The sequence below is a fragment of the Falco punctatus genome (genome assembly GCF_963210335.1).
Source record: "Falco punctatus genome assembly, chromosome: 1".
NCBI lineage: Eukaryota > Metazoa > Chordata > Aves > Falconiformes > Falconidae > Falco > Falco punctatus.
The window spans coordinates 79,733,019-79,753,337 of NC_137580.1; the positions used below are offsets into that span (position 1 = coordinate 79,733,019).

The following is a 20,319-nucleotide window of genomic DNA, read 5'->3' on the forward strand; positions in this document are numbered from 1 at the left end:
AAACCTATGTAATGTAACAACACGATCGGTGCAAACACAACACCCCCCATTCCCACCAAGTGATTATGAATCAAGCTGCACAATGCAAACTGAGGAATAACCAGAAAGGAAATGCAAAACGAATGGCAGGTCTTGGTTCATGTGTGTATTCTAAAACACACCGATATGCTGTTGAGGTTAGAAAACAAGAAAGATGGTGAGACTAAGAGAATGTGAAAGTTGCTGAAACATTTGATGCTGTATTTTTTTCTTAATATTTGCATGAAAAATAGGGGTTTCTAGTGACAATAATATGTGTTCTCTAATAATTATTGTCCTTAATCTGTATCTTAATTATTTTTTTCTGTTTTTTTCCCCCTCCCTATTCAGATGTGAGAAGTACTCTCATTTCAGCTAGAAAAAAACAGCATAAAGGACAGACTTGTACCCACCATGATATAAACAATCAGAAGCATCTGCATTATACAAATATGTTGCTTACAGACACTGAAAAGGTGTTAATGCAACACAGTCTTAAATATTATCAAGAGATTGTTGAGCGTATTTGCTCATAGTTCTCTAGCTTTTGTTAATTCATGCCCGTTTCTAACAATCCCCGTAGCGTGAGTTAGGCCTTTGACATCTGTTTGTAACGACTGAGATTTGTTACACCATTTGTTACACCGGTCAGAGCACAATTAGAGTCCCTGGAACCCCATCAGCTGAAGTTAAATATCGCTGTGAGTCACAGGTATTGTGTCACCAGATAACACAACAAAAAATTAATCAGTGAAACACTTTGCTTGATACTGTTATAGCTAATAGGTCTGAAATGAAAGATAATTGCGTATTAAAATAGAGTGGGTAGCTCCGTTTTGATGTAGAGATATGAAGATGTCAGGCAAGCTCCTCTGTAGCAGGAGGTGATGGGTGCCCTGAAGTGATTGAGGAGCCCAGGAGAGCATTCCTTGCATTCCTGCGGGACTTGCCCTATCCCTGTATCCCACAAAAAAAGGGAATTGTAGCAAGCAATTGAGTTGGGAGGCTGAGCTTCAGAAAAGCTGGCGCTCCCCTAGAATGCCAGGCTTGATTAATTTGAAGAAAGGATACTTTCTGGATGATGAATGCAAGGCATATTACAAAGTGTTGTTTTTTTAGGGCAACAGACATTACATTTTCAATCTGTTCGTTAAAGCAAATAAATAATCCCCCGTGAGGACTACTAATAAGCACAATGTGGTCAGGATGTGGAGCCCTCCCTAGTCTTTTCCCATAGTCTGCCCAGAATTGTTGGTATTCGCTGCAAAAATATTTTGCTGACACAGATGAGTGGGATTGTCCCAAGGAGTTATCTTTGTTAATGAGCCATATCTAGAAATTCGGTAGGTTTGGTAGGTGACTGCCTGAAGCCACAGGCTCTTCGAGAGCCAAGTGCGTGTAAAAGTGTTATGATTTTTTCTCCTGAGACCAGGAGTTTTGTAAGGGGGAAAAATGGTTATCCCTTTGACTTGTTACAAATAAAAAATTGCAGAGACTAAAATATAACTAACCGTTGTGATTAAAAGGTGTAACACCCCCAGCGAGTGGAAATGGAGCAGATTCCTTAACGTGGATGTTATTTATGTTGTGTGATCCGTATCAGCAAAGGATGCTCGTCGCTTGTAAAAGCAAATACACTAATAGTATTACGCTACCCTTAAACAGCACATCAATAATATTTCCACGACTAGTGTTTGTCAAGCCGCTGTCGAGACGTGCTCTGTGTGGTGGCAAAACAAAGAAAATCAGCCATGTTGCGAGACCTTTATCCTTTAAAACCTTAAGTTCACGTGAGAAGCAGCAGCCGCTCGATAACCCCCCTCCCCCCCCAAAATGTGAAATTAAAGATTACCCACTTAAAAAACCGTGAAATCAAAGATGACCCACCCCACCCCAAAAACGTGAAATTAAAGATTTCACACCCATCCCTTCCTCGCCATCATCCCAGATCGCGATGACAAGAGGGGACAGCCGGCATGCAGAGATTACTTTTGAAGAAGAGTGACAACAGGTGGCCTCGCCCAAGCAGGGAGTTCCCAGATCGAGCCTTGATTTTATTCATTTATTTATTTATTATTTATTTTTAATGTCCAGCTCGCTCATCGCCGGTATCCAGAGGATGCATCCGCGGAGCGGCGAGGATGATGCACACGGGCAGGATTCGCTTTTAGGGTTAAAAACCGGATTCTCGGGGGGCGGGGGGATGCTGAGGCAGCGCTGGCGGGGTCTCGGGGGGGAAGGGGGGGGCGGGTCGCTGGGGGCCGCGGCCGGCGGGGTCCCCCGCCGGCCGCGGCCCCCAGCGACCCGCCCCCCCCCCCCCCCCCGCGTCCCTCCCCCGTCCCGCCTCCCCGCCGCTCCGCCTCCCCGAGCCAGCAACTTCCCCGTCGCCGGGGCGGGCGCGGAGCCCCCCATCAGCCCGGATGGGAGGAGGAGGAGGAGGAGGAGGAGGCGAGAGGCGGCGCCGACCACGGTGGTGCCCGGGGGGATGCGGCGGAGCGGGCCGGCGGGAGGCGTAGAGCCGGTTCGAGAGGGAGCGCCGAGCCCTTGTCGCCGCCGTTACCGGCGGGGCTCGGCCGCCGCCGCCGCTTTTTGGTCCGGGCGGCGGCGCTGCTGAGCCCGCGGTGCCTCCGCGCCGCCTCCCAGCTCCTCGCCCAGCGCTCCGGCCGCGCAGCCCGCAGCGCCAGGCCGCGGCCGGCCCTCCCCCATCCCCTGCCCGGGCGGCGGCGGAGCCCGGCCGGGCGGCGGGAGGCAGCAGGGGCGCCATGGCGTCCTACGTGGATAACAGCTTCCGCCAGGCGGTGATGAAGAACCCGGCGGAGAGGAGCCCCCAGGTAGGCGGACCCGCACCCGGGGCGGGGGTGGGGGTGGGGGGCACCTCCCCGGGCCCCTCGGGGGGAACCGGGAGCCCAGCGGCCCCGGCGCGGGTTTGCCCCCAGCACCGGGCTCGGGGCGGGCAGGGGCGCGTTGACGCCAGCAACTTTCCTCCTGCTCCCTATTTTTTGTATTTTTTTTTTTTTTAATTTTTTGGGGTGGGGGGACATCCTCTGGCTGAGTTTATTTGGAAGGTTGCTTCCGGTAAAAAGGAAAATTCATTTGAGTGTCGTTTTGTGGTGGTTTTTTTTGTTTCTTTTTTTTGTTTGTTTCCTTTTGTATTGTTTTTTATTGTTGTTTTTGTTTGTTTTGTTTTGCTTTTTGGCTTTTTAGTGTGCGTGTTTGGCTGCGGTGCCGCAGTACGCGGTGGCCCCGGGTCTCGGTTCCATCCCCACTTTCGCAGCTCCGGCCGGAGCTGGCCGCGCCGTTCCGTACCGCGGGGCCGAGCCCGGCGGCGGTCCCCGGCCAGCCCCGCTCCCGGGCAGGGTGAAGCCGGGCACGGCGGCACCGGGCAGGGCTCTGTGCGGTCCCCGGCCAGCCCCGCTCCCGGGCAGGGTGACGCCGGGCAGCGACCCGCGGGAGCCCCCCTTGCGGGAGGGGCGCGGGTGTGCGAGCCGCTTGTAGGGGTCGTTGCCCTTGGGGGGCTGGGGAGGGTGAAACTGGGGACCGGGGCGCGCACAGACACGTTTTGACTTAACATGACCCGAAAACCAACTACACCGCGTGAGACCCTGCCGCTCCCGGGGGCTGCTGCAGCGCCCGCCGCTGCCAACTGTCTGAAGGCTAATGAGCTTTGCGCTGATCCCCGCACCAGGCTGCGGTTCAGTAGCTAATGATACGAGGAGTTACTTCGCTTGGAGTTGTAAGGCCATCTGTCCCATTTTCCAAAGGCTCGCCCTGCGCCCCGAGCCGGGCCCCGCTGGAGGGTTTGGGGAAGGGGTGGCATTGTGAGGGTCTTGGCCGTGGCTGCTTGGCTGGTGGCGTTTCAAACTGGGGGCAACAAGGAAACCTTGACTTTCGGTCGGCACCCATAAGTCATTCCTCCTCCTAGGGATACGTCATTGTGGTAATGTTATTTTTATCCTCGTACTCATGGAATACATGTGAGAAAATAAAAACTCCCATGGAAAAATACACTGACTGCACAGGCATTGTATTTAGTGTGTCTTTTTTTTGCAGATCTTCCTTTTTTTTTTTTTTTCTCCTTCTTTTCTAAAAAAAAGCTGCCACTGCTGGAACACGTTTTCATGGTGCTAAAGTTGTTTCTCTGTCCTTGTTTGACCTTTCCCAAATGTCTGTTTGCCTTCAGCACTGGACCCAGCCTTTCAGTAGGTTGTGAAAGCTGAAGGAGGCTGAGTGCTCCCGCCCGGGCAGGACACCCTCTGCAAACTTGTGGCAAGGTCCCTCGCCTTGGTAGAGGTGTAAATCCCAGGCAGGGCAGCCTGCCGGCGGTGTCCTGGCCTCGGGAGATGGGTATCGAAGGATGGTCAGGTGTTTGGGAGGAGCGACACTGGCAGATGCTCAGAAACCAGTTGGTCAAGTAGTGGGGCCACTAGGCTGGGCCTGGGGGATGATGCTTCCCCCGTGATGTGATCTGTGCCCTGCAAACTGTTAAACTTTTTCCTGCCCATGCCAGTTGGCCCCCCTCTCTGGAAGGGATAACAAGGGGGGAAAAATATAAACGACACCAAAAAAAAAAAAAAAAGACGACAGAAAGTAAGGAATGACGCAGTGAAGAAATCGGCCTGAATGCAGGGATAAAGCTGGTGTGAAGGGCACAGAGCAGAGAGCTAAATCAGGAACACCAGGGCTGCGTTAATGCTGTAAAACTTCCCGAATCAGCAGACTGGAAGACTGCTGTGGCAATCGCCACAGGAAAAGAAACCCACCCTTGAATCCATGAAGCTGACACTGGCCAAAATAATCCACAAATAAGACCAAATTTGTGGGAAACGTCATGTGTTGCTAGCACTGGAAATACTTGGGGGGGGGGTGGTGACCAGGCGTGCCCTCCTGTTGCTGCTGGGGGGAGCAGGGCTTGCAGCAGCAAACTCGCCTGGCAGTTCTGTGAACGGCTCACGTTGAATTGTGTGCCTTAAGGAGCTGGTTCTGTGTCCTGGAAATCCCGTTTTGTTTTACAGCAGCATGGGAATTTGAAAGACATATGCTTATGCAAATCATCTTTCAATTATTAAGTACAATAAATAAAAAAAAGTTTATGTAGAAAGACACAAAGACCTTGTTTTTTCTTCCTTCCTTAAAGTAACTTTTCATGTCTCTTTACCTGTATTTTCCTTTCCTTGCTATGCTGTCTTGTAAAGGGTAGTTACTTAATTTTGGGTTTTGAGAAGCCATGAGGTATCTTTAAAGTTGAGAGAGGGTTGGGAAGAGAAAATACATTTATCATATTCATGTCAGTGCAGGAAATAACACGAGAAGTGTGTTAGCAGCATATACGCTGCTTTCTTGTGTTAACAAACCCACTGGGGCTCAGCTTCTCCTAGGTCACGACGAGGTAAACGTGCCTTTGACATTGCTGTTCACCCTGGATTGTCGTGGTACAAATTTGGCAAAATTACCTTACTGCAGGCTTGGAGGAGAGCCGTGACGGTAGGCTGGCCAGCTTGTGTTGGTACGCACAGCTCTGGGAACTGCTGGATCTGATACGCGTTGTCGGAGAAGGCAAACTTAACTTTGCCTGAACATCTGTAGCACAACAGTGTCTCGGTAATTTTGGACTGGACTGATTTCTTTTTTTTTTGAAGTAAACAATATATTCTGCAATTGCTTTGGAAAATTCTTAGCTTCTTATCTCTTCCATGTATCCTCGCTTACAGAGTTTTTCTGAATTTTGTCAATTATGACTCAACACTCCATTGACTGAAGAAGCTCAAAAAAAAGAGAAAAAAAATGTACATGGCCTATACTTTTAACATGCCTGTTGTGTAACAGAGCTCTCCTCTTTAATTGCTTTATTAAACTATTCATTTTCTCTTTGAAGACGTGAACTAGGAAGTTAATTTAACTACTTTGGGGAATCTAACTTCTAAATGTTCATAAATTACAAATGGTTTTATGCCCTTAAGCTGTGAGTAATAGCAATCTGCTTTTTTTTTTTTTTTCCTCCAAGTGTCGTCTTATATGAACTGTTCTACCTTTAAGTCTTCTCAAAACAAATTCTTATTGGTGTCATAGGCCACCTTAGAAAGCTTTCAGTTCTGTACTGGTGTAGCTTCATCTGAAAAAATAAGGCTGCTTTTGTTTTCAAACAAGAGAAACCCAGCCCTAATCTCTCCCTTTATCCCAACAACTCATTTGCATGGCATGGTATGTGAATTACTAGTTACCTCAGAAACTCTGCATACTAGTTCACTGTTTTCATGCCACGTAGTGACGTCTGCAGGAAGAAATTTTTTTTTAATGTATGCCTTACATATGTTAGGTGCCTAAGGTTTTCTTCTGGAAACTGCTGGCATGGTGTGTCAAGGCAAGTCAGTACAGTAGTCACGAACAGCAGAGGGGGAGCAGCGTTGGACCACGGCTCAAGGGGAGCGGGCAGAACTGTGCAGTAGCTCTTAGTCTGATACTAGTGCGTCATTTGATGTCAGAAGACATCTGAACAGGATGCTGTCATTGAGCAGATACTCCCTTCTCCAGCACTTGAGAGGAACAATGGTTTAATTATAGGATCTACCTATGCTTGTTCCAAATAAACTTTCAGCTTGTTCCCCAGTTGTGTTATTTTTGTACTTGTAACCACTGATAGCATGATTGTGTGCAGTCTTCAGATAAGCCAGAAAAGAACATTTCCTTCTTGTTATAGTAATCTCCTAGCAAATAAATACAAAGCTGTCTAGTTTCATGGGATCAGAGAAAATAAGCGTTTTATGTGTGAGTCTAGCATTAAGAATTACACTTAGTCTTTAAATTCAGGCTTATTGTGTGTCTGTATATCAAATACACCAGAAGACTAAAATTATCTTTCTCAAAAGAGCTTATTTGGGATTTCTTTCGTTTGGAAAACAGAAATATTTTGGAGCTTGGGTTCAGATTTTCTTCACTGTTAGCATGCTGCCATGTTACCATCTTTTTGGTGCTAGTATTTGAAGAGGAGGGTACTCCTGTTACCGTGCTGCAAACTGCAGTACAATGCCGACAACTGGTTCTGTTGCTAAATTCCCCTCCTGGTTCTCAGTCACCCTGAAAAGTGAAGGGCTGTGGCAGCTGATGCCTGGTGTTTGGCTGTATCACATTGTTATAACGGTCTTTCCATCGTGCATCTCGGTACTTTGTAATGTGCTTATTGAGGAGTACCTTTAGTTTGCAGGTTTTGACATTCTGTTTTTTTTTTGGGGGGGAGCCCGTTTGGCCAACAAAATGGGATTCCTAATTACACTTCCCATGGTAGCGTTCAGGCTTTCTGCTCTCTGCAGTAACTAATTCTGAAGTGGGGACACGAGCCCCATTACGTTTTGTGTTATCATTGTGAGCATGGTTAGTAATGCAGCTTAATGAAGAAAGGCTGTTGCACGTTCTTGGTCCAGGAACTTTTCTCTCGTATGGCAGCTGGCTTGAAGTAGAGTTGCTGTCATGAAGTCAGATGTAAGGGTAGTTATTCCAAGCAAAAAAAGCCCTCCAGATGCTGCAGGGTTTTGAAAACTTACTCAAAATGGTTAACGTCCCCAGAACGTGTCTGATGAACTGTAAGTGAAGTGGTGTCTCTTGGGCTTTAACTGGGGGAGGTGGGTACATATGAAACAGGAGTAGTTATAATAGACATGTATGTATATATATACCTTTGGCCATGGAGGTTTTTCTTGCTGTGTTTCAGCATCGAACTGGGAGCATAAAAAACGAAAGCAGCTATTTGGAAAAAGTGACTCCTTTACCTTACGAAGCAAGCGATGTATTTGTTTAGTACAGAAATAATATTAGAGAATGTATTTTTGAAGTAAATAGGCTTTTTTTCCCCCTCTGTCAATGTTTTCTCTTGAGCTGGTATTACTATGCAGCATAATTTCATGCCCAGCCAAATTAACTGTATGAACGAGTCTTTTTGTGGCTGATAACTAAAACCGAAAACCTTTGTGTAGCTCAGATTTTCTTGCGACCTCTCTAATCTCAGTCTGTCGAAACAGCCCTGGAACGTCTGATTATGAACTTCCACCATCAGTTTCACGTCCTTCCCAAAACTAAGGGCATGTACTGCAACAGGCTGCTCAGTATCCCATTTGTTTTGAAAGAAAATATGTTTATTTCCCAGTGTTCCTGACGGAGGGTGCATTTTCCCGTAGCAGTTTGTATCTTTGTGGCCAAGAGCTTTGAGAATGCCAAGAACATTGACTTTTTAGGGTTTTTTGCCATAGTTGCCACTGTCACAGGGCTAGTACTTGCTGCATTTGTAGGTTTTTGTATCCTGTAGCAACAGGAGTTTGACCAACGCTTGCGGAGACCTTGGTGCGATCAGGAAGCCTTCACCTATAGAGCAGAAATAGCCACTTTGAATCTTTGTCCTAAGCACTTGTCTGCTTTCTCATTGCAGCAGAAGGTTGCACCTCGCTCAGCTGTACATTTCTGAGCCAGGTGGAAACTGGGTGGTTTGGGAAGCGTCTGTGTATTTCCTACTTGATGAGTTATCTGTTTGGTGGAGTTTGCTTTTGATTTCTGCCCTGCTGGGGCTGCAGGAGCATTTGCGCTGGGTTCAGGCTGGGGGTGTTCCTGTGAGCTGCGAGCGTGTTTTTGACAGCCTTGTGGCCATGCTCTCCTGCACTTACAAGCTGGGAGCATGACAACGCTGCCTTGCCTTTCCGTGCCAGTCTTGCCGAGGACAGTTACTGAGGTGAGTAGTGCTGGGCCTGAAGCCCAGGGATCTTCTACTCAACCCAAGCTTTTTTTTTTTTTTTTGTCTACTTGCCTTTTGACATGCTGTTCAGGTGTAAGAGCCCAAGGGACAGCAGCACCCTCCCACCGCTCCTCGCTCCCCCCTATGAGGCAGGGGAGCCAGCGGCGCCACGGTAGCGGAGGGCTGTGGCAGGGCAGCACTGGTGGCCGTGGCCAGGCTTGCCCTTCTGCCAGAGCCAGTAGGAAGCAAAATAATCTGTTGAACTTTGGAGACAAAGAAGGCTCGCGGTTTGTTCTTGTCTTGGGCGTAAAAGTGTACGTCAGCAAAAGTAAATGACAACACAAGCCCTTTCCCAAAATCATTTTTTTCTTTAGTAGGAGGATACAGGGTTCTGTGGGTTGTGATGTTATTAATAGAAAACACTTTGTACCTGGAAAAAAAGAAGGTTTAAATGTAATCTCTGAAGGTGCTTCATTTATTTTACGTTTGTTACGATAGAGGTTAACTACAGTTTTGTGAAAACAGTTACTGCTTAAAAGTCTACATGCTTCTGTGAATTACAGAGTAGTAGCTACCGATTCGTTCTGGTGAAATACTCCTCGGGTTGTGATAACCTTTTCCCCTAAATCGGAATGCTGCTACTTGCGCTGTTAGCGTGTTTCAAGAATAACCGTATGTATACTGAACAGTCATTGTAAGAACTTTGACTTCCTCATTGAGGGTTTTTTGTACCCTCATGAGAAAATATATTTTGGCTGGTGTTTTGGGAACTTTCCCACAGTGGGAGATCTAATTTTTGCGAGGTATTGTTTGGGAATTCAAAAGGAGCGCTGGCAGAAAGATAGCTCTACAAAGATGCTTTGTGAAGGGCAGCTGAGCCTGCGCGCCTTGTTTGCTGCAGCCAGTGTTGCAGATTTAATTTGCTGGATATATTTTGCATGGAGGGATGTATTTGAATAAGTCTCAAAATGGAAGTGGTGCTCCGCTTCCCTTTTTCTGAAGTTGGTGAAGTTGACCGCTTTTCTTGAAAAGGGAGAGGGAGGAGCCCTACTGCAGTGCTTTTCTTACAGCTTTGTTTTGGAGTTAAAATTAGCTTTTTGTTCTTTCTGGGTGTCTCTGTTATGCCCGTATATCTGTAGATGTATTTCTTTGTGTATCTCTGTCTTGTCTGACCTGAGTAAAAGTGATTTAATATTTCATTTTGAGCCGCTCTAAAGAATTCTGGCCAGCAATAATGAGCAGCATGTAAATCATCACCTAATCAAAATGCTGAAAGAGTAAGATAAGGTTAAAATATTTAAATGTTCTTGAGGGTGGTGGTGGGGGGAGCATGAGATTACTTTCCAGCACTGATAAAAACTGAAGGAATTTTCTTAGTTTTATATGGATAGCAACATCTCCCAATTTTTCTTTTTATTTGTCTGTATTCTGGTAAACACAAGCAACACAATAGAAATGCACCTGGTATCAGTGTAAATTACCTGAGAAAGGGGAATTAAGTTTCATGGAAGACACATTTGTCAGGCATGCCTGTTGTTTATTGTCTTTGCAGGCTGTTTGTTTCTGTTTGCTTGCTTGTTTCCCTGTCTTAAAGTTAAAATAAACTTGATTAATAAAGTCAAAACATTCATTTCTACTCATCTCTGGTTTCCAAAGGGAGGATGGATCCTGTTCCCCATGGGATGATGCTTTAAAATTTTTGAGGGTGGGTTGTTTGTTTCCCCCCCCCCCCCCCCCCCCCTTTAGTTTCTATTTGCGGTTCTGTATTTTTAAGGGTACTCCTGTCCCCCATCTTTATTTTACTGTAGTTGGGGAAAAAATATTGGTATTGTCTTTTCAATTTGAAATTAGTCATTCAGACTTCTTGTCCTGCTAAGCAAAAAAATAACCCCAAATTTAGAGGGGTGAGGTAGGATGTGACACAAATGTGGTTTGTAAGCAGTTGGTGGGAAAACAAAGCTGTACCACCAATGCAGTTGGAAGAAGCTTCAGCTTGACACTTAGCTTGCTGAAACCAGAGGCTAAATTTTTCGTGGTACATCATATTTTTCTAGCAGCAACGCATGTTTAAGAGCTTTGTTTCCCATGCTGATGTTCTCTGCTACCTCATTTGTGTGGATCCAACTGTTTGCGAGGCTACAATATAAACAGGATAAGTGATACAATCTTGTTAGCTGAACAAAAGAAAAGTGACTTAATTTTGAGAGGGTGGTGTGTTGATCGTTTTTTCTTTCTCAGATCCAAGTGACTCAGTCTGGTTTACATCATGGCTGCAAATGTCAGTGTTTGGTGCAGTTGAAGGTGTGAAGACTTGTGCTACAGGATTGAGAATAAATGCTTATGTGGTTGTGAATAGGAACCTCTGAAACAGTTGAACCTCCCCCAGAGATTAGATGGTGCTCCATTTTCAAACACTAAGTGTAAAGAAGAAAAAAAAAAACAAAACCCAACAAAGAAAAATACCCACACCAAAACCCAAACTGGATGGAATATGAGATTATTTATTCTTGATGCATTTCTGAAACTGAGAAATGTTTTTTAACTTGTAAGGCGTATGTGCAAGATGCTTCTTGAGAGAGATGTCTTACAATTTTGTTTGTTCTGAGGATTAAGGTCAAAGAAAAGTTTAGTAATAAGTCTCCATCTCTAAGGTTTTTCCCCATTAAAATATAGCAGTAGTAAGAAACGTGGGTAGTAATGCTACCTTTGCATGCACTGAATTGGGTGGATAAGAGATGCTAAGGCCTGATACGCTTTTTTTTTTTTTTGTATTGCTGATACTGAATCTTGCCTATATTTGTGTTGCTTTGTTGTATGGTAGCTGAAAAATGGATGCCGGTGGGCACTCTTCCTGGGGGTGAACTAAGATGTGAAGTGAAAATTTTATTGATATGCAAGTGACACATGTACACTCTTTCCATTTGGTATCTGAAACCTATTGGGCCATTCCTAAAAAATGTATTCTATAATGTTTTTGTTTTGACTTCAAGATAATTGCTTAATCTTGTCAGGAAGCCGTTCCCTCACAGAACATTTCCCAAAATAGGTAATTTTGCTGAAACCGGTAGTGTGTTGCAGTTGTGTGAATAGCCAGCATTCATTTGAATGACTGCATGGATTTCCACTTTGTCAAAAGGCATGTGGGGACACAACATGGATGCAGTAGAAAATATTCAGATACGTTTTGAACTGAGGGAGATTTGGCTGTGGGGTGTTACAGATGACTTTGTGTGCGTTGCTGGTGTTGCTGTGGGTGTCTGAAGTGCCCTTCCTGGTCTGCGATGGGCAGCAGGCGCTGCTGGGGCACACACCGTGTCCCATCGCTCACGTTGCCCTGTGCGCTGCAGCACAACCAGTTCTTAGAAGTGGCATAGCTCTAGTAATAAAAAAGACACGCTTTTGTTTAAATAGCCACATGAGTATTTTGAAGTCATGGCGTTTTACGTCGTTTATGTGTGATGGTACTTAGTGTTGAAATAGCTTTGACCTTTCTAAGTTAGCAACTGCACAATTAAAATGTAGTTAAAACATATTAGGTTGTATCACTGAGGAAGAGCAGGCCCCGCAGCAGAGAAGGCTATGTTGTTAAAGTATTGCTGGGTTCTGTGATAGCTGATTAGAAATTGTTATTAAACAGTGAGGGGAAGGGGGCTGACGGTCCTGCTGGGCACCTCTGCCTGTGGAACCGTTCCTCGAGTCTGGAGGCACCGCAGTCTCCAAAGAGATTCAGAAACAAAGAAAAAAGCAGGTGCTGGGTGCTGTTGGTGCAGAATGCATGGCAAAGATGTGTTGTGTGGTTGGGCTCTCTATCCCAGTGGCTAAAGTCATGAGAGGATGCTGAAAGCTCAAGTGACATAGTTGATGGTGACACCTTGTGGTTTTTTTTTTGTTTTGTGATTTTTTTTTTTTTTTGTTTTGTGATTTGCTGTGGAGGGTGGTTCGTGACTCGAAGCTTCTCTGGCGAAGGCAGTAAGTGGCCCATTGATTGAAATTGCATTAGTACAGTTAATTTGTAAAATATTAATTTAGCTTGTGAATGAAATATTCATTCATCACAAGACTGAGAATACATGCCAATCTCAATATCCACGTGAACATGGAGAACCAGTTTGATTGTGTAGGTTCCTTTTTGGTTGTAGTTTCAAAGGAGCAAGTAGCAAATGTATCTTAAGAAAAACAGTAAATGGGGGTATAGTTTATGGAGGATGCTCTGTCTGAATATGAAACAAGAAGTAAGATTTTGTTGTTGGTTAATGATGAGTGCGGGTGAGGTGGTGTCTCTCAATCCTTCTTTATTGATGCAGTCGCTAAGTAGTTTGAATCTGTTCCCTGGTAAGGAGGTAGCGAGCAGATGGTAAACGCTCTCAGCGAGACAGTTTTCACTCTGAATTATGGAAAGGTAGTGAGGAGGGTCTCGGTCTGAGTTGCATTTAGTCTTCTCTGTCGATCTGCAGTACTCGTTTCTAGACGGCGCATTAAATCCGTTGAGGGTCTGCAGCACATTTGTTCCATGAAGCACAAAGCCCAAGCCCCTGCGTGAGCGTCACAGTGGGCTGACCTGAGCCTGAAGTATTTCACAGGCACTGTGGGTATGGAAACACAAGTGGCTCTGCCAGCTACACGCTGACCAGGAACAGGCACTTGCTGGAATGAGGGTAATTGAGTTTCCATCCTTGTCATGGCTTCTCTGTTACCGCTGAAAGCTGCTAATTGGCGCCGATGCCTTGTTTTAATTCATGATGATTTAGTTCGAAAATGCCAACTGCTTGGTCGTAGGCCACTGAACAACTATCAGATGGCAACAGTTCCAGCTCAGCTATTAAAAAAGATTTGAGGTAACAATGCCAAGGGAAGGATGATGGTTGTTGTTATAGATAATTGCCAAGGTGGAGGAGAGGAGTATGTTCCGTCTCTGCCCTATTTTAAGTAGCCATCTATTTTAGTGCTATTAGCTCTTATTTTACCAGACTGACTGTTAATGGATAGCTGGTCTCAGCTACTGCTATATCCTGTTTAAGAAGCTTGTAAGACTTTATTTAAGATGACTTTTAGAGGAATATTGCTTTAGTGGTTGAAAAAACTTTCTAGGCTATTGGGTATTGCTGGAAAATATGATTGTGTATGTGACATGGTGGTGTAGAAATGCTTTGTTAGCTTTGTAAAGGTTCGAAGGGCCTGGAGCAAACAAATTTGAGGTTTGGGGTAGGATACTTCTTTTTCATCCATGTGAGAAGATGGTATGTTTCTGAATGCCCAAGTGAATTATTAATCCTTTTTTAATTTCTCCCTTCTCTTGCTCGTTGTTTGCATCTAGCCTTGTGCTATGGTTTAACCTCTGCATTGCTAATTTGATGTCTTGGAAGTTTCTTCTTTTCTAAACATCCATTGATAGTGCTTTTTTGAATTTTGTGCCTTAAAGTCGTCACTCCAGGTATTTTTCTGAGTGGGAGAACGCTTAGAAGGAAACAGCAGGGTGATTTTGGCTAATACTTTCATTCACATGTGTTAATTTCTGACTGGGAAGTAAACTCCTCTCTAGTTACAAATTGCAATATAGTGTACATTATACAAGTTATTGTCCACTTTTAAAACAAAAAGTACAACTGCCCTCAGTATGTCTTTGTCGGAATTGGCATGTGTAATACTCCTAACTTTACTGGGTTCATAAACTAACATTGCTGTTTAAGGTCTAACGTTCTTATGTGAATGATATTCTATGTGAATTTAAAAGGGAAAATAATGGCACTTTTTTACAGTTCATCTTGGCTTGACAGTAAACGTACACTTAGCCATGACGAAAGTAACATGGTTTATAGTGACACAACCTACATAAATCCACTCGGGTTTGCTGTTGACATTGGCCCACATTCCAGCGTATGAGGTACCTTAGGTTTCTTTTGAACAAAGGAGGTTTGTTTGAAACAGGTGCTCTGATGGTTACCCCGGCCTTTATAAATAGTTTTTAGGTGAAGTATTACTTCTGTTAGCTGTGAGCAACTTCACAAGGCATCTTGGTTTACTGTGTGAAGTTTTTGTTTAAAAAAAAAAAAAAAAAAGAAAAAAGAAAGCAGCCATCTCTGCTATAGTTTTGTGAAGTTTACTGCCTGGTACGTTGCTGTTTATTTTTAGAGTGTGGTCGTCACCGTTTGTCAGCCAAATATTGGCCTGTCACCTCTGCTGTTAGATAGCTGCTGAAATGCCATTCCCAAGATACTTTTTTTTAAACTACACATGATTAATTAATACCTACCCTGGCAGATCCAGGGTAATCTTAATTTCAGTAGGAAATAATGCAGCTAGAACTTGCCAGCTTTGCAGTACCCATAAAGTGGTAGAAAAAAATCAGACACCCAGTAATGAGTATTGTAACCATACCATAATGTGTGAAACTCAATTAACATGCTAGAATGGTTTTGAGAGTTTGTGGTAAGTTGGCTGAGTGTATCGAAGGGTTCGAATGTTATTTATGAACAGCAGTGAAGAATATTTCTAAATCAGTTGTAAAATGAGCCAGGAGATAACGACGAAATAGCAGGGCCAGCTATCTAGGCTGGTAAGACATGGCTTCTTACACACTGTGCGTTGCCTTAGGGAAACAGAATCAGAATTTCTTTCAAGGAAAAAGGAAAGTTCTGCTTTATACAAGTGACATATGATATCTTACTTATTTCTTTTCCTGTTTCTTCTATTTATAGATGTCTTGAGTTTGGGATTTATCTGAAAGCTACGGTCAGGAAGTGCCTTCCTCCAAAAATGCTACTTGTTGTGGTTTTCTGGCATGTTCTCTCCCCTCTCCTTCCCAAGAGGAGCTGTACAGAAAGTATTTTTCCACAAGGAAACACAGCTCCTCAGCTATGCAGATTCCACGCTCTGACTGTGGCATATACAGCTTCACCTCCAGAAATGAACCTTTTTTCAATCGTCTTTTGGTGTCCACGGCAGTTATATGACTGTTTGATTAGAATGCAAAAGCCAGCAACCACTTCAGTTTGAGTTATTACTGCTTTGAATAGTCTACGTGTGGACTGGGATGTGGAGGCAGGAACACAGGCTGTATCCTATTTGGTAGGACTTATTTCCCATGTGGATTTTCAGATGACCTTAATGACTGTGTTTGAGACAGGCATACGTATATACGTGGGAGAGATGCTTATCCATTCCCTATGCTTCCACCAACCGTTTAAGGTCACGGCTGACCTTCAGTGTAAGGGCTCGCTCCCACTTTGGAGGTGATGAGAATAATAAGCACACGATCATGAAATGCATGAAGTTTTTTGTGAGTTTTAGTGTATGGAAGAGGTCCTCCCCAGCTTGCAAACAAAAGACAATTACTGAAACCAGTCCTCTGAGAGAGTGCGGCGGTTCTGAGGGCAGCAGAAATGTGGGAGTGCAGTGAAGGCTTTTGACTAAGTAACTGGTATTGTCATAGTCAGGGTTTGGGGCAAGGTCTCAAATCAGGATTGGTTTCTCACAAACAGCCGGGTTAGTCATTAAAGTTTGCACTGTTGTGTACGCAGCAGAGCAGCTGAGCTTGGGTGCTTGTGGTGTGACCACTTACAGCAAGCATGTACCTTAAAGTGCTTTTGATGAATAGCTGTTGCTTTAAGGAATTTAAAATGAAGTTATATTTGAAGATGTGATTAAAATCTTTAACTATGGAAAGGCCCTGCACCCCAGTCTTCTTGTGATGTTCTCTTTTTTAAAATGTGTTTAAACCTATGTCCTTACTGAAACTGCTGATGACCAGTAGCTCCTTTTTTTGGAACAGTCTGACAGTATGTTCCATAGTCTATAATGACTATTTTGTCATTTGACTTTGTTTTACACTGTTTCATGCTTCCATATGCAGTAAACTAAATTGTGTTTAGGATTAGGACTGTATGCAGTAGTCCAATGTTTTGTTTAACTTCAGATTCATGTATCTGGCTGTTGTATAACTTATTGTAATTGACCTGCTTGGTGTCTAGTACTTTGCATTTAGTTTTAAGAGACTTCACATTCCATTGTCTTGAATAGGCTTCAAGAGAACGAATTGTGCGTTTAATTGTCACTGTGTAACAATCTCATCCTCAGTGTGCAGTACCAGTTGAAAGAGGGTTATGAAACCAGCTCTGTATGTCTGAAAGGTATTTTTTAGCCCTTGAAATTCGAAGTACTGACCAGACTGTTTCAAATTCATTCCAAAAAGTAGTGTGGCATTTGTTAAGAAACTGTCTCAAACAATCTTTTTCTATATTCACTCTGCTTCTAACCACCTTGGCGTGCTAATACTTGGGATAACAATTTTGAAATCTGTATTTAACGAAGAGATGGGATAAAAACCCAAGTGTCACTTGGATATGAGTCCCAGTGCTCAGAAGGCATGTGAACTGATGGTCCTGCTCCTTTTTTTCTTGGCCAACATCTTCCATAGAGCCTGCAGAGGGAGAGTAACTTGCGTGTTTCCACAACTTTTCATTTGCTTTCAAATAATCACCATAATAATTGTGCTGCTTTCATGTTTTGCTTGTATTCCTAACTGCTAACCCTGTAAAATAATAGGACCTGCATTTAAGACAAAAAAAAAAAAAACCAAACCCAAAATGCAACTCTTTAATATCTGTTAACCTCTGTGTCTTGTCTTCCAGATGGGAGTGTGGCAGGGTGGTAAGCCTCTTTTCTGGTGCTTTGCTGTCTGTTGAAAGTTGGCCTTGAAATCACTGGCATTGGGTTGCATGTCAAAACGAGTAATTTTGTATTCAACTTAATGAGTGGAATTGGTAGCTGTAAAGTAAGATGAGAGGCCATGTGTTGAGTGCTGAAGATGATCCTTTTTGCATCCACTACTCTGTTCCTTAGTTTAGTATCTGCATGCTCTCTGAAATGTCGGAATGGACATTTACTTTTCAAGGTGGATGTGTGGGAGTTTTTTTTCCAGAAGGAAATGACAAAGCAGTGGCTGTAAGTAGTTGTAAAAGCAAGATCTGCTTGTTCTGTAGATGGGCTGTGACTGTCTCCGGTGACAAGCTATCAATTGTGGTGGTCCACAGGCGACACAGCGGTGTTTGGCAGTGGCTTCTTGATGTTGAGGCATTTCAGCAAATTCTCTAAGGGTAGCGTGAGCCCTGTGGATACCTGCATTGCAGCTGCTCTGGAAGCATAGCTTGATCAGAGTACGCTTGCAAAACTTGAAGATGCTGCAATCATGAGTCATTTAGAAAAATTTAGTTAGGAGCCTGCATTTACTTACAGTAGCTTTTCGAATAAATTCCAACTTAATTCAATTATGAATTCTTTATTTTGAGAATATTAAAAGGAAATTGGGGAATAATTTTACCATTCTAGTTAATCTTCTCAGGAGATTTGTGAAGAATTTGGTAAAGGTTTTTCCTGCAATAAAAAAACCCCGGCCAACCAACACCACCCCCCAAAAAAAGGCCAAAAAAAAAAAAAAAAAAAAGGTGGGGAGGAGTAAGTAAGTGATGTGTGAGACCACCTGCTAACCAGAAGATTGACCTTTGATCTGAGATAGATACAGAAAATGGAGTGAGAAGCTTCCAAGAAGGGGCGTGACATTGACCTGATGATAAAAAGCCAGATACATGAAAAAAAAAATTGGACTACTTAATACAGCATCACCCACGTAGTGGGTCATCATTGGCATGTGTCAGCTTGCATATTATACTGCTATCTCCTGATTCTGTTTCCTGCATGAGCCAAAGGCTTTTTTCCTTTCTTTAATTGAGACTCTCCCAGTTAGTATCAACTGTGGCTTTTATTTTTTTTTTTCTTGGCTGCTCTTTTCATTCTGCTGTTTATTCTCTCTGCTCTTCTCATTCTCTTCACAGCTGCAGGCTGTTCTGTGTGTGTATCTTTATTTTTGATTGGTTTGTGCTGCCAGGATTCAGCTTTCTAAAATTCCAAAATTATGCACTTTGGTAATGAACAATGCAAGAAAAATGCTTTAGGAGTAAAAGGGAATTCAGTCTGTCCTAAGCACCAAAGTGTACTTGCTGCTTATGGACAAATTCCTTCCCCAACCTCAAAAAATGCTCCCTTTATAAATCCCATATAGTGTCAAAATTTGAAGAATGAGATGGCAATTGCACTGACATATCTTAGTATGCTGGAAAAAAAGCCCAACAACCTAGGATTTTTTTTGTTGCCTTGTTACTTATGAAATTTCTATTTAATCAATAGTCTGTGGTTTACATTTGTTTTTTGTTAAAAAATAAAGTTCCCAGTAATGACAACATGATACCGAAAGGACACATTAGAAATGGTTTCTGACTCTGTTTGAATAGATTTTTTTTAAAATATAAACATCTGTTTACACTTGGATAAAATCAAGAAAATGTCCTTGCTGTCCTGTGGGGTGTGTGTGGTTTCTTTGGTTTTGTTTTATTTTGCATTACGAATAAATGAGTTATGGCAACTGAAACTAACATAGCTATGCTGAACTTGTATTGATTGATAGCATGGAATGTTTAAAACAACAGGAATATGCTCTAAACCTTCAGTTGTGGGGTGTTTTTTGTTATTTTGTTCTCATTATGTTGTTTTCTCTAGTTTCTGTGAATTACAGTTGTTATTAATATAGATGTAACATTTCATAATTATCCTCAGTTTCAACAAATAAAGTATGTTCTTTAAAAAAAGAAACAAAACTTCCCCACTTTGCGTAGGAGGACTGTAAAGTACCAGAAATGAGTGTAAGAATGAGGATGTACTTTCCACATCGGTGTTTCGTATTTGGGGTTGTGGGTAGCAGGATTTCTCAGTCTTTCCCCATCCCATGTCTGTTAACGATGTAATGTGGAAAATCAGCTGGCAAGTAAATTATTCAAATGCTATGCCAGCTTTAGAATATGGATGGCATCAGAATTAAGTACTGATTAATAACTTTTTGTGGAACCCTGAATTTCTCAGTAGTTTTGAGAACTAAGCTCTCTCATACATTTTCTGTTAGCTGCTGCTTGCTTGGCATTTAACAAAGTAGCGGTGGGAAAAATTGTGGATCTGGATACTAAGAAATGCTTTTTATAGTCAATGTAAACTTAGTGAGAGTAAAAGGTGTATTTCTACGTGTGTAAGCAAGTATTTTAACGCCAGACTCTTTTGTTCTCCACTGTCATTAGAGCTGGGATAGCAAGCAGAGGACTTGAGTGCTCTTTTCTCCAGCCAATTTGACTTCTTATAAATAAACTCTCTGGTGTATATTTTTGTGTCCAGCTCCTTTGAACATCACTGGAAGAAGCTACAGTACTTCCAATGATAGCAACGTAGAGAAAAAAAACCCTTTTTTTTGGTGTTTCTGCATTACAACTGTACTGCTCTTCTGTAATTGCTACTCTGTGGACAGCTGAAAGACATCGCCTGTTCCACAGGACAGATCTTCAGGCTTTTCTGTTGGTGGGACTGGTGGTGGGCTGCTGCTCGGAGGGGCCTTAGAGCCATTTAAATTAACGGAGTCATTGAAAAGTTGATTTTTAAAATACCTCCATAGCTTTATCTAATCCTGGCTTTTGCCACCCATGTGCACTTGCTTTTAACACTCCCAGGAGAAAATGTTTTTTTTTTTTGTGTATCTCCCAGTTCTTTAAGGATGA

The 20,319-nt window shown here is 43.3% G+C and overlaps 1 protein-coding gene across 7 annotated transcripts in view; it reads left to right on the forward strand.

Annotated features, from left to right (window-relative positions):
• Positions 1-2,375: 2,375 nt before the first annotated feature.
• The window catches only part of RAPGEF2 (Rap guanine nucleotide exchange factor 2), a 197,634-nt gene continuing 179,690 nt past the window's right edge, over positions 2,376-20,319 (forward strand). For 5 of the 7 annotated variants that reach the window (XM_080377603.1, XM_080377601.1, XM_080377604.1 and 2 more), the window contains exon 1: positions 2,377-2,849. In XM_080377603.1, the coding sequence (XP_080233729.1) occupies positions 2,781-2,849 (69 nt within the window). In that variant the 5' untranslated portion in view covers positions 2,377-2,780. Of the gene's footprint in view, positions 2,850-20,319 lie in introns of all 7 variants that reach the window. The other 2 variants (XM_080377606.1, XM_080377605.1) reach the window with 2 other exon arrangements.